The sequence below is a fragment of the Lampris incognitus genome, chromosome 8 (assembly GCF_029633865.1).
Source record: "Lampris incognitus isolate fLamInc1 chromosome 8, fLamInc1.hap2, whole genome shotgun sequence".
In the NCBI taxonomy this organism is placed as follows: Eukaryota; Metazoa; Chordata; class Actinopteri; order Lampriformes; family Lampridae; genus Lampris; species Lampris incognitus.
In genome coordinates, this window is record NC_079218.1 from 53,604,474 (window position 1) to 53,618,674 (window position 14,201).

The 14,201-nt window shown below is 46.7% G+C and overlaps 1 protein-coding gene across 2 annotated transcripts in view; it reads right to left on the minus strand.

The window, feature by feature from the left end:
* Positions 1 to 14,201, minus strand: part of LOC130117335 (AP-1 complex subunit beta-1) — a 111,707-nt gene that overhangs the window by 6,487 nt on the left and 91,019 nt on the right. For both annotated transcript variants that reach the window (XM_056285551.1, XM_056285550.1), the window contains exon 21: positions 13,671 to 13,825. In XM_056285551.1, the coding sequence (XP_056141526.1) occupies positions 13,671 to 13,825 (155 nt within the window). The remainder of the gene's footprint in view (positions 1 to 13,670; positions 13,826 to 14,201) is intronic.

Genomic DNA, 14,201 nt, shown 5'->3' on the forward strand with positions numbered 1-14,201 from the left:
TGGGCCCACTACCATGGGCACTGGCAAATGCTGATGGGTCCTTACGAAAAACAAACAAGGCTGCACTTGCCAGAGAGCTTGAAAAGAATGTATCTCCTGCAGAAGACATCCCAATCCCATCTACTTCCATCATTGATGGGATGAGCCTGGTCCAAAAAATGAATGGCAACAACAAAACCTTAACACAGGTGGCAGAGTCAGCCTTGACCCAGGTCCTCCATGAGGGAGCACAGAGTGGGAGGATTGATGTTGTTTTTGATGTCTATCACCAGACTTCGATCAAAGATGCTGAACGACTGAACCGGGGTGGAGACATCACTCTCCAGTACAAGAATCTTGCAGGGGGACACCACGTCCAGCAGTGGAGAAAATTTCTGTGCAGTTCCTCCAACAAGACCAGTCTCATCAAGTTTCTGGTGGAAGAGTGGAAACTCCCACGATACAGAGCTATGCTGCATGGCAAGGTGTTGTACATGACCTGTGAGGAAACCTGCTACAAGTTGACAGAAGATGGGTGTGAGGAAGCAGCAGAACTGCACTCCACACATGAAGAAGCTGACACCCGTCTGCTCCTGCATGCATTGCATGCAGCAAATGCGGGCTCAAAGTCAGTTATCATCACAGCTGAGGACACTGATGTCATGGTGCTTTGTCTTGGCTTCCAGAAGGACATCACCTGTCCCATCTACCAGAAGTGTGGGACTCAGAACCGCACACGGTTTGTCGACATCACCAAACTGGCAAGTTCACTTGGAGACAGCATCTGTGACAGCCTAATTGGCTTACATGCCTTCACAGGCTGCGACACTGTCAGTGCATTCGCTGGTCGAGGGAAGCTGAATGCCCTGAAGATAGTGAGAAAGCACACTTCCTGCCAAGAGACTTTTAGTCAACTGGGACAGACATGGAATGTGAGTGATGAGCTGTTCCAGAAAATTGAGCAGTTCACCTGTCGGATGTATGTTGCTTATAGCAGCACTGCTGAGGTGAACAAACTGCGTTACCAGCTCTTCTGCACCAAAAGGGGAGAGGTTGAGTCCAGCCAGCTGCCACCATGTAGAGACTGTCTCTTTATGCATGTTCAACGAGCCAACTATCAGGCAGCAATATGGAAGTGCTGTCTGCAGGCTAACCCTGTGGTGCCAAGCCCTACTGAGTATGGATGGACAGACGATGAAGGCAAGCTGGCCATTTACTGGATGCGCTCCCCACCTGCACCAGATGTGGTCTTGGAAATGCTAACATGCAAGTGTGTGCATTCATGCAAAATGCCAAGCTGCATGTGCCTGTCAAATGGACTTCCATGCACAGACATGTGCAGGTTACAGACATGCAGTAACCAAAAACAGCAGGATGGTCCAGAACTGGACTCTGAACTTGGGGAGTCAGATGATGAGAGAAACGAGCGGTTTGATGAATGACAGTGTGATGATTCTGATGGTATTACTGTGGTAGTAGTCTATTGATGCACAGGATGTTGATTCTGGACTTGGTTACCCAGAGCTTGATAACAATAATGTAACCATATTCACATATACCCATTACCCTACCCATTACCATTACATATACCCACAAATGATATGGGATTACATGTATCATTGACTAAGTATATGTATATGTCAATGTTGTTTAAAATATTAAAATAGTTCATTACCTCACTATGGTATTCCTTTTTATCATGTATTTTGATTGTGTATTTAAGCAAATGTATAGAGACCAGTTTGTGACCTAACTGGCTTTGGTCTAGTTCTCATTTAAGGTTCACAATCACCTCACACAATGAAATAGTATGGGTATATTATACATTTCCTGAATCTTTACAGTCCTGTGAGTATTCCAGTTTTTGTGTTTTGTGTCCCTGATATTCCTAGATGCCACAGGGCTAAAAGAAAGTATATAGTTTAGGCGAACATTGCAGAAAGATGTGTGTTATTGACGGGTTGAAGAGCTCAAGTGACCTCTATATTTGTGAGAAATATCCACAACAGGGCTTGAATGAAAGCTAAGAAGGTCCCCTTTAAAATGATACCAAAGACAATATTATAGAACATTGAAAAATGTCCTGACCATGAGGCTAAACCAGGATATGCACCAGCGTCTAAAATGCAATTTAGTTTAGCGGGTGGTTAACTTCATGAGCTGATAACTGTGATACAGCTGCCACTCAGGAATGGTTATCATACCAAAATATCATCTACAGACATGGATCCTTTCAAAAATTATAATTAAGTTTTGCCACCTTGAGTGTACCGAAATATCGTCTGGCCCATGGACTACTAATTGTGCGTAATATGTTTGTTTTTGCTATTGTGTAACTGTATTGTTCGTGATGATATGTGGCGTGTCTGCTGTTGTCCATGTATGTATTGTGCTGCAGAGTTTAATGTGTACCGAAAACAAATTCTACCGGCCTTGGTCATGCAGCTAATAAAACAATCTAATCTAATCTAATCTAATCTAATCTAATCTAATCTAATCTAATTCAAGCCTTAAATGCCACAAATGCTACATTTTGTGATGAAGAAATGATTTTCCTTTGCATCTATGTATTTATGAATGCAACATTGAAGCCCTCAGACATGAATCACACCAGTTAAAAAGAATCCTAGAGAGGAAAATTCAAGCGGGCATAGACAGACCCTGCAGCATAGCTGAACTCGCAAAATTCATGTAGTCATATCATGAGGTGTTCATCAACCCCCTAGATCGTGTAAAATAGTGATCACCATACCTGTGAGTACAGCTGCATGTGAAAGGAGCTTTTCAGTATGCAATATAATTGACCTTTCGCAAAGTCCCGCCCCCCTTAGTTACTGTTGCTATGCCCATCAAGCTTTTCAGAACCATCCAGGAAGTAGCCAGAAAACACCAAAACATGAAGGAAGAAATCAGCGCAAATAAGTGATGTATTTTGGAGTAATTCATCCTTAATATCATCCCGTGAAAGGCAGAAGGGGTTACAGTATGCAGGAGGGACACATTCAGAATATTAATTAAAAGTAAAACTGACTTGCATGGACTCTGGGGCTGCCGGGTGCGATTGTAATTGAGTGTAAAGCTTACCGGTTGCAATCAAAGAACGAGAAACCCCATCAACTAATTCTGAAACACATTGTGGACCAATTGCACTCTTGCACTGTAGGGTAAGTTAAATATTTCAGGTTTTATTGGTATTGTGGCAGACACTAGGGGCTATGCCTCTCACCCAGCAGGACTGTGAGCTGGGGGCGTGGTTTACGTTCCCGGGCTTGCTGGTGCAGGGTTGTTCCTACTGTAGTTGGGTTTTGGAGCTGAGGAATAAACAGCAAACTCGCCTTCGTCTCCTGTGTTTTTTCCTCATCCTGCCACATTGGTGACCCCGAATTGAACATGTTTGGAGCGGAAGATGAGTGTGAATCCACTTCGGCCACGCCGCCCCAACTCTCACAGCCGGCCTAATCGCCGCGGCTGTGAAACTCACAGAGTTCTGGCAGAGCGACCCGGCTTCATGGTTCCAGCATGTCGAGGTGCTGTTACACCTGCGTGGAATCTCCGCGGACGACTCCAGATATTATTTGGTCGTCGCTGTGCTGGACCAGCAGTCCACACGCCGGGCCATGCAGCTGTTGCGCGCCCCTCCGCAACATGATAAATACGTGGCCCTCAAACATCTTCTGCTCCGGAGGTACAGCCTATCTGCCGCAGAGAGGGCAGATAGAATCCTTTCCCTATCCGGTTTGGGTGACGGGACGGCTGTGGATCTCATGGACAATATGCTGTCACTGCTAGGCTCGGACGAAGGCGGATTCCTTTTCCCGCACGTTTTCCTGTGCCAGCTCACGTCTCCTGTGCGCGCGGCTTTGGCTAACTCCCCGTGTCTGGCCGCTGGTGACTGCCGAGGTTTGGCTGAGGAGGCCGATCGGGTCCTGCTGGCTACCAGACGGTTCTCTGTACGGAGTGTGGCATCTGAGCCTCTGCAGTCGGCGTCGGAGGATGCGGACCCGGCGCTGGTGGCTGGAGTGACTGCCCGGAGACAGTGCGGGAGCGGCCTCTGTTTCTTCCACCAGCGGTGGAAGGCGAGGCGTTGCGTCCCTCCGTGCACGTTTGAGGCACCGGGAAACTCCAGGGCCAGCGCTCAGTAGCAGCTGTGGGCGCTGGCGGACGTAGTGAGCTGCTCTTCATTAAGGACATGATGTCAGGAAGACGGTTTCTGGTGGACTCAGGCTCGCAAAAGAGTCTACGCCCTCCTGCTAAGACAGACAGGTCGACCGAAGGCGGCGGCCCACAGTTAAGTAGTTAAGTGCAGCTAACGATTCGTCCATTGCGACGTTTGGCACAAGGTTGGTGACTGTTTGCTTCCACGGGCGCCATTTTGAGTGGGACTTTGTAGTGGCCGCCATTACTGTTCCTATTATCGGCGCGGATTTTCTGTGTGCTAATGGTCTGCTGGTTGATGTTGCAAACCGCCGTTTAATTGATGCTGTGTCTTTCGCCACTGTTCCGTGCAAGACAGGGGGAGCCGGGCCGTTAACACATGCTAACTTTTTAGCATTAGGGGATATTTTTCAGTGTTTGCTGGCGGATTTTCCATCGGTGACTACGCCTGCCTTTTCCATCGTGGTTACTAAACACGGGGTAGAACATTTCATTCCCATTCTGGGACTGCCAGTTTTTGCCCGCGCGCGCGCCTCAACACAGTAAAATTGGCTACAGCCAAGGAGGAGTTCGCCATCATGGAGCGCCTGGGTATAGTGAGGCGTTCCAACAGCCCGTGGGCCTCGCTGCTTCACATGGTGCCCAAGGCGGATGGGTCGTGGCGGCCTTGCGGCGACTTTCGCCACCTGAAAGATGTCACCGCCAATGACCGCTATCCCATCCCACACATACAGGACTTTTCCATACACCTGGCGGGTACCACTATTTTCTCTAAGGTGGACCTGGTGCGCGGCTATCATCAGGTTCCCGTGTGCGCAGAGGACGTGCCCAAGACAGCAGTGATCACCCCATTTGGGCTTTTTGAGTTCATGCGCATGCCTTTTGGCTTGAAGGGGGCTGCACAAACCTTTCAGAGGCTGATGGACTTGCTGTTGCGTGACCTTGATTTCGTGTTCGTTTATCTCGACGGCATATTAGTGGCCAGTCCGTCAGCTGAAGAGCACCTGGCGCACCTGAAACAGGTTTTCCGTCGTTTGGACGAACACGGCCTGACAGTCAACCCGGCCAAGTGTCAGTTTGGACTGCCGGTGATTGACTTCTTGGGTTACCGCATTTCGCCGCAAGGCACGGTCCCGTTGCCTTCTAAGATGCAAGTGGTGGCGGAATTTCCCCACACGGTCTCTATAAGGCATTGCAGGAATTCTTGGGCATGGTGAATTTCTATAACCGTTTCCTCCCTCGCGCTGCCCACCTCCTTCAGCCACTTTACGAAGCCCTGCGGCTTAAGAAGGCTAACCACCCTGTCGACTGGACTCCCGAACGGGTCCAGGCCTTTGACGGAGCTAAGTGCGCCCTGGCTAACGCTGCCCTCCTCGCCCATCCCACACCCACGGCGTCCATAGCTTTAACAACCGATGCATCTGACATAGCCGTGGGGGCTGTGGTTGAACAGCGTGTGGCGAATGCGTGGCAGTCACTCGCATTTTTTAGCCGCAAACTGCGAGATAGCGAGCGCAAGTACAGCGTTTTTGACCGGGAGTTGCTGGCACTGCACCTTGCAACCCGGCATTTCCGCTTCCTGCTGGAGGGTCGCCCATTCACGGCTTATGTGGATCATAAACCGCTGACTTTCGCCGTGTCAAAGGTGACTGAGCCGTGGTCTGCTCGTCAGCAGCGCCACCTAGCAGCAATCTCCGAGTTCACAACGGACATTCAGCATGCGGCCGGGAAGTCCAACCCTGTTGCTGATTGTCTGTCGCGTGTGCTTGTGTGCCCTGTGCACCTCGGTGTGGATTTCTCCGCTATGGCTGCCGACCAGCCCAGCGACCCGGACGTCTTTGCCCTTAGGTTAACGCGTACCGGCCTCAAACTGGAGGACGCTGTGATGCAGAAAGGCAGTCCTGCCCTCCTCTGTGATGCCTCCACCGGCCGCCCCCGCCCCGTTGGGTATAGTGGCGCCCCGTGGCCAGGCGCCGTCGAGTTTTCGATTCGATTCACTCCCTCTCGCACCCTGGAGTTGGTGAAGTTGGTCGGTTCCAAGTTCGTCTGGCCTGGCCTCCGCAAGGACGTAAAAGGGGTGGGCCACTGCATGTGTAGCGTGCCAGCACGCTAAGGTCCACCAGCACACTAAGTCGCCCCTCGAACCGTTTCCGATCCTGGCCAGACGTTTCGACCACGTGCATGTGGACCTGGTGGGCCCTCTACCTTCTTCACAGGGTTTTACGCACCTGCTCACAATGGTGGATCGGACCACCAGGTGGCCAGAGGCTGTCCCTCTGTCCTCCACAACATCCTCGGATGTTGTACGCGCTTTTCTTTCCTCCTGGGTCGCCCGTTTCGGCGCTCTGTCAGATATCACCTCAGACAGGGGCTCCCAGTTCATGTCAGAGCTGTGGTCGGCACTTGCGCGATCCTTGGGTGTGCAGGTACACCGCACTACCGCGTACCACCCTCAGGCTAACGGCTTGTGTGAACGTTTTCACTGGTCGCTCAAGGCAGCGCTGCGTGCTGTGCTCTTGGATGGTAACTGGGTGGATCGTTTACCTTGGGTTATGCTCGGGTTGCGTTCGGCTCCTAAGGAGGACCTCGACGCTTCGCCCGCTGAGCTGGTGCTCGGTCAGCCGCTCCGCGTCCCTGGGGAATTTTTGCCTGGGAGTTCCACTCCTCGACCCTGTCCGGCCGTTTATCCTTTTTTGTTCGACAGCACTCGAGTTCCAGGCCCCGTTCACCATTGTTTTCCGCGGTCGTTCGTGCCTGCGGAGCTTATGTCGGCTCGTTTTGTTTTTGTACGGCATGATGCTCACCGCTCGCCCCTCCAACCTCCATACGATGGCCCATTTCGGGTTCTTGAGACGGGTCCTAAGGGTTTTGTGCTGGATATGGGTGGGCGTAGGGAGCGTGTCACGCTTGATAGGCTTAAACCGGTGCACAGGGTGGCAGGCGAAGTTGTGTTTCCGGCCCAGGTTCCCCGTCGGGGTCGTCCTCCTTCCAGGACCCTGGCAGTGTCTTCACGGGTTCAGCGTTCTGCTTCTCAGCCGACTTTGGACAGTGTTTCACCTACTGTTTCGGCTGAGAGATGGCGCAGCCTTTATGGCAGGCTGCTTAAGCCTCCAGTGAGACTCTAATTTTCTTTCCAGGAGTCCCTTCTGGGTGTTCGGGGGGGGGGGGCTGTGTGGCGGACACACACTAGGGCCTATGCATCTCACCCAGCAGGACTGTGCGCTGGGGGCGTGGTTTACGTTCCTGGGCTTGCTAGTGCAGGGTTGTTCCTGCTGTAGTTTGGTTTTGGAGCTGAGGAATAAACAGCAAACTCGCCTTAGTCTCCTGTGTTTTTTTCCTCATCCTGCCACAGTATATTTTTAATAATCAATTGTCAACATCACCAAATTATAGTGTTGATTTTGGCCAAAGATCCCTATGGCGTTCTTTTATCCAGGCTTTTTCAGAGGTTCTGTATGGGCTCCTGGGGGTCGCAGGGCGGCCAGGGACATGCCCCGGGGCCAGGAGAACCGCCCCATGATTATTTTTTACCTTCGGACCAGAACCGGTATTTTCAACAAAATAAGGCAAACGAGATGCCTCCGCGGGTGGATGACTTTTCCGAACGGCCGGTCCCCACCTGGAGCTCACAGAGGGGAGAAATGTTTAAAATAGGCCAGATATGGGGAGGTCAGACTGGCCAGAGACCATCCCAGCCGACCCTCCCCGTAGGTCCATATGCTCTGAAATGAAAGGTGGAACCTGGCTAACCTGTGACTAGCATAACAAAGTTATGTTAGTGGGCTAGCTATCATTAAATAGATAGATAGATAGATTAGATAGATACTAGATAGATAGATGGATAGATAGATTATTTTATTTTATTATCTCTGGCCACAGACTAAGCTGGTTATGTTCATCAGGTACATTAATAATGTTATTTTTTTCGTCAGTAATACATTGATATGTTGATAATGGTAATAATCATTGTGTGGGTAAAAGTAACAGTAATAATATGTTAGCTATATTAGCTATCAATAATAGCTAGTAGCAAGCTTAGCTTGGAATAGACAGGTATTTTTGTTGATTTTGGATGGATTAAGCTGGCCATGGGTTATGCTATACTATGAAATCAATTGCCGACACTGCGCTTCTTGCTTTCTGGGTTTCGGGAAGGGAAAGAAAACTACACCCCCTCCAAACTTTTCCTGATATCTAGTATCCGATTTGCAGATCCCATGTGCACACCATTTCAGCATTTTGCTATCTGTTTGAAAGCCTGACGGACCTCCCTCCGTAGAAACCGTTGCTAAGGTAGGATTGGACAAGCACCGTTCTGGGGCGGTGAGCTGAGGATGAACCTGAGTTCAGGTTCATCCCGTTTCCACTGATCATCCTTGAGATGTTTCTACATCTTGATTGGAGTCCACCTGCAGTAAATTCAATTGATCGGACATGATTCGGAAAGGCACACACCTGTGTATATAAGGTCCCACTGTTGACAGTGCATGTCAGAGCAGAAACCAAGCAATGAAGTCAAAGGAATTGTCTGTGGACCTCTGAGACAGGATTGTATCGAGGCACAGATCTGGGAAAGGGTACAAAACAATTTCTACAGCTTTGAAGGTCCCGAAGAGCACAGTGGTCTCCATCATTCGTAAATGGAAGAAGTTTGGATCCACCAGGACTCTTCCTAGAGCTGGCCACCCAGCCAAACTGAGCAATCGGGGGAGAAGGGCCTTGGTCAGGGAGGTGACCAAGAACCCGATGGTCACTCTGACAGAGCTGTGGAGATGGGAGAACCTTCCAGAAGGACAACCATCTCTGCAGCACTCCACCAATCAGGCCTTTATGTTAGAGTGGCCAGATGGAAGCCTCTGCTCAGTAAAAGGCACATGACAGCCCACTTGGAGTTTGCCAGAAAGCACCTAAAGGACTCTCAGACCATGAGAAACAAGATTCTCTGGTCTGATGAAACCAAGATTGAACTCTTTGGCCTGAATGCCAAATGTCACGTCTGGAGGAAACCAGGCACCTTTCATCACCTTGCTAATACCATCCCTACAGTGAAGCATGGTGGTGGCAGAATCATGCTGTGGGGAAGTTTTTCAGCGGCAGGAACTGGGAGACTAGTCAGGATCGAGGGAAAGATGAATGGAGCAAAGTACAGAGAGATCCTTGATGAAAACCTGCTCCAGAGCACTCAGGACCTCAGACTGGGGCGAAGGTTTACCTTTCAACACGACAACGACCCTAAGCACACAGCCAAGACAATGAAAGAGTGGCTTCAGGACAAGTCTGTGAATGTCCTTGAGTGGCCCAGCCAGAGCCCAGACTTGAACCCCATTAAACATCTCTGGAAAGACCTGAAAATAGCTGTGCAGTGACGCTCCCCATCTAACCTTACAGAGCTCGAGAGGATCTGCAGAGAAGAATGGGAGAAATACCCCAAATATAGGTGTGCTAAACTTGTAGCTTCATACCCAAGAAGACTTGAGGCTGTAATCGCTGCCAAGGGTGCCTCAACCAAGTACTGAGTAAAGGGTGTGAATACTTATGTACATGCAATATTTCAGTTTTTTATTTTTAATAAATGTGCTAAAATTTCTAGAAAACCTTTTTCGCTTTGTCATTATGGGGTATTGTATGTAGATTGATGAGGAAAAAAAAGGAATTTAATCCATTTTGGAATAAGGCTGTAACATAACAAAATGTGGGGCAAGTGAAGGGGTGTGAATACTTTCTGGATGCACTGTATGAGTAAGTCCTCATGGTGTACTTGTATATGGCAGTCACTGTTGCCTGCATAAGCAAATGGTAAGAGTGAACAAAAAAGTTGACTATTTGGCCTACAGTGATTTGCCATGCAGAAAAAAAATAGACATCAGTTTAGGAACATTCTTGTCGGCAGGACAAAACCAAGAGATTACTGCCAAAACCTACAGTTATAAATACACGACTGTGAGCCTCCCAAAAGAGGACAGTTGTGACAAAGCTCAGAAAGAAGTCAACTACCAAAGAAAGAGCACAATTAGTTGAAAGCTAATGTTAAGAGATGGGTTTTCAGTTTACATCTGAAAAAGTCTACAGTGTCAGATTTTCTGATGTTGGCTGGGGGACTATTCAAAGAAAGAGGCGCGGTAAGGGAAGGCTCTGCAGCCTGCAGATGTGTTTTTAAGTCTAGGGACAGAGAGGAGGCCTGCACATTGAGAACGGAGTGCACGAGAAGGTATACAAGGCTGTATAAGATCTCACAAATATGAGGGGCAAGCCCATTTAGTATTTTATAGGTTAAAAGTAGCTCTTTAAAGTCAGATCTAGCATGAATGGGGAGCCACTGAAGGGAGGCTAGAATCAGTGTGATATGGTGAAGCTTTTTTGTTTTAGTTCATATTCTAGCAGCAGCATTTTTAAACCAGCTGAAGGTTTTTAGGGCTAGTGCAATCCAGGCCGGACACTGCAGTAATCTAATCTGGATGAAGCAAAAGCTGGATCAAGGGACATGGCTTGTCTAGACTCCACACTCAAAACACCCAGGTTGCTCATCATCTATGGTTGATCTCACGTAAGTTTTAATGATATTGAGTACTGAAAACCTCCTTTCTGTACTCACAGGTATGGTGACTGCTATTTTACACAATCTGAAGAGTAGATGAAGGTGAAGTCCAGCACTGTTTTTTTCCCCAGTCATCAAAACAGAGTATAGATTTCAAAGAATATTCTATTACTCCAACTTCTGCCAGTTCTGCAGTAAAGATGTTTCTTTCCTCAGTGTATTCCTACAGTTATTCAGGAGAAAATGGCAATTATGTGTGGTTACCATGGAGTTAAGGTTGTATACCTATGGAACACCTATGCGTGAATGAGAGGGAGGACAGCGGAATGGTGAGGATGCAAGGAGTAGAGGTGACGAAGGCATATGAGTTCAAATACTTGGGGTCAACTGTCCAAAGTAACGGGGAGTACAAAAGAGAGTATGGTTTCATGCCACGAAAGAGCACCACAGATGCGATGTTTGCTTTGAGAATGTTGATTGAGAAGTATAGAGAAGGCCAGAAAGAGTTGCATTGTGTCTTTGTAGATTTAGAGAAAGCTTATGACAGAGTGCCGTGAGAGGAGGTGTGGTATTGTATGAGGAAGTCAGGAGTTGCAGAGAAGTATGTAGGAGTGGTGCAGGATACGTATGAGGGAAGTGTGACAATGGTGAGGTGTGCGGTTGGAATGACAGATGGGTTCAAGGTGGAGGTGGGATTACATCAAGGATCGGCTCTGAGCCCTTTCTTGTTTGCAATGGTGATGGACAGGTTGACGGACAAGATCAGGCAGGAGTCTCCATGGACGATGATGTTCGCGGATGACATTGTGATCTGTAGCAAGAGTAGGGTGCAGGTTGAGGAGAGCCTGGAGAGGTGGAGGTATGCACTGGAGAGAAGAGGAATGAAAGTCAGTAGGAGCAAGACGGAATACCTATGCGTGAATGAGAGGGAGGACAGTGGACTGGTCAGGACGCAAGGAGTGGAGGTTACAAAGGCATTTGAGTTTAAATACTTGGGGTCAACTGTCCAAAGTAACAGGGAGTGCAGTAGAGAGGTGAAAAAGAGAGTGCAGGCAGGGTGGAGTGGGTGGAGAAGAGTGTCAGAAGTGATTTGCAACAGAAGGGTACCAGCAAGAGTTAAAGGGAAGGTTTACAAGACGGTTGTGAAACCAGCTATGTTATATGGTTTGGAGACAGTGGCATTGATAAAAAGATAGGAGGCAGAGCTGGAGGTGGCAGAGTTGAAGATGCTAAGATTTTCATTGGGAGTGACGAAGAAGGACAGGATTAGGAATGATTATATTAGAGGCACTGTTCAAGTTGGACAGTTTGGAGACAAAGCAAGAGAGGCAAGATTGAGATGGCTTGGACATGTGTGGAGGAAAGATGCTGGGTATATTGGGAGAAGGACGCTGAATATGGAGCTGCCAGGGAAGAGGAAAAGAGGACGGCCAAAGAGGAGGTTTATGGATGTGGTGAGGGAAGACATGCAGGTGGCTGGTGTGACAGAGGAAGATGCAGAAGACAGGAAGAAATGGAAAAGGATGATCCGTTGTAGCGACCCCTAACAGGAGCAGCCGAAAGTAGTAGTATGGAGTATGGATCATGGAGTTAAGGTTGTGAGCCATATCCACTTGCCTTCACTTCCACTATGACCAATAATAGTATAATATATTTAAAATGCATACTAAGCACATTTTAATGGGTAGTAATTACTAAACCTTTTTTGTGCTGTTAGTATGCAGTATATTCAATTAGTATGCAGTACGTAGCAGAGCACTTAGACACAGACATTATTCCAGAGGTCACATACTTTTTCCATTCTATGCTATTAGTTTGAGCAATACTGTATATTCAGTAAAGACAGGCAAAAGTACACATTTTTTCATGATTTTGTTAAATCACACTGTTTATCTGCTATGACCGTTAAATATCAGATCATATTTTAGATGCCATTTAAGCAGGAACGTAGGTAATTCAAACTGGTTCATGATTTTTTTTCTCACATCTATAGGCCTAAAGAGTTGAAAAAAAAATCAATAAAAATTTAGGCAATGGATAAAGAGATCAAGTAATACCACAGACTTTTTCTTTTGTTTAATTTAAGCACTCTCAGGTAGAATTTCACAGGAGCTAAAATTGACTGAACCCAAACATTTCTGTTGTAGCCTCTCCAAGTGTTAAAGACATTTCCTGCAAGTAGATTTTCCAGATCTCAGTTTGAGACAGGGTTTGCAGACTTTGGACTCTGTTCAATATGATGTACAGGTATCATTGTGGGCTGATAGTTATTAAGCACTATGTCTACCAGGCCTCATACAGGCTATGGGATCACTGCAATAGTAAACTAGACTAGAAAAGTAAGTTAATAACGGTTGTACAGCAAAAAAACAACCCAAACAAACAAACAAACAAAAACGCCTAGTCATGGCTGAAATCAAAAATAAATATTCTTATTTTCCATACCTTTCCATGACTGGAAATTTGAGTTTAATTTGTTTAGTTTATTAACCTATCAGACCTGCACAGGATTGTCCCTGTAAACATCAGTAGAGCAATTTGGATACAGATACTAAATTGCACAGAAAAAGAAAACCTGCAAATGACAATTATCAAGAGATTTACCATGCCATATAATATTTTTTCTAGCTTTACAATTCATTCCATTCACCTGTTAATAATGCCTACAAGTTATGTTTCTGAATAGTGAGGGTTTGTTTATACAACTATAAAGGGTTAATACCCTTTATAGTTTTTACATATAGTTTTTTAGCTTTTCATAATGTTTTTAACTAATGTTAAAAAAAAGTTTTGTGGCACTCCTTCAAAAGTTTCTGAAGATGTACCACATATAAGAAATATTCTCCATGTGAGCTTTACTTCATCATTAAACTTCACGAATATATTGCAAAGCAGTTTCCTTTTCCAATTTTTTTTTTTTTGTCTTGGAGACTCTTATTCCCTTCTCACACCTTTTCGACAAATACAAACACCTAAATTACAGTGATGATACGTCCCCTACCGTATAGTTGGGGTTACCAGGCTGAATCCGGAGCTCAGCCAAGATCCAAATTCCATTGGTGAGTTTGAGAGACTGGTAGAGCATGTCTTGTCCCTCCACATTTCTTTTGGCAATGGTGTAGATGTTATTGTTTTGCAGCTTTCCTGATACTGTGTCTGCATGAAAAGAGTCAAGCTCTTGTTAGCTTAATCATGAAAACAATTAGTTACTTTTCAATTATTGACCCACCACCAAAAAACTATGAAATGTTACCACGCCTTAATATATACCACCATAGTTAAAACAAAATATATATATATATGCCACCATAGTAAAAATGGATGATCCACTGTGGTGACCCCTAACGGGAGCAGCCGAAAGTAGTAGTAATAGTAGTAGTAGTAGTAGTTAAAACAGTAATTATTTTCCCATTCTTCCACCTTAACCTGTCGTGCTTGGCATTAACAGCAGACTGAAATTTAACTGTGGTATCAAAAATTATAATCCTGGAGATAATTTTTTGGTTTAATTTAGTGAAACCCGTGACAATAC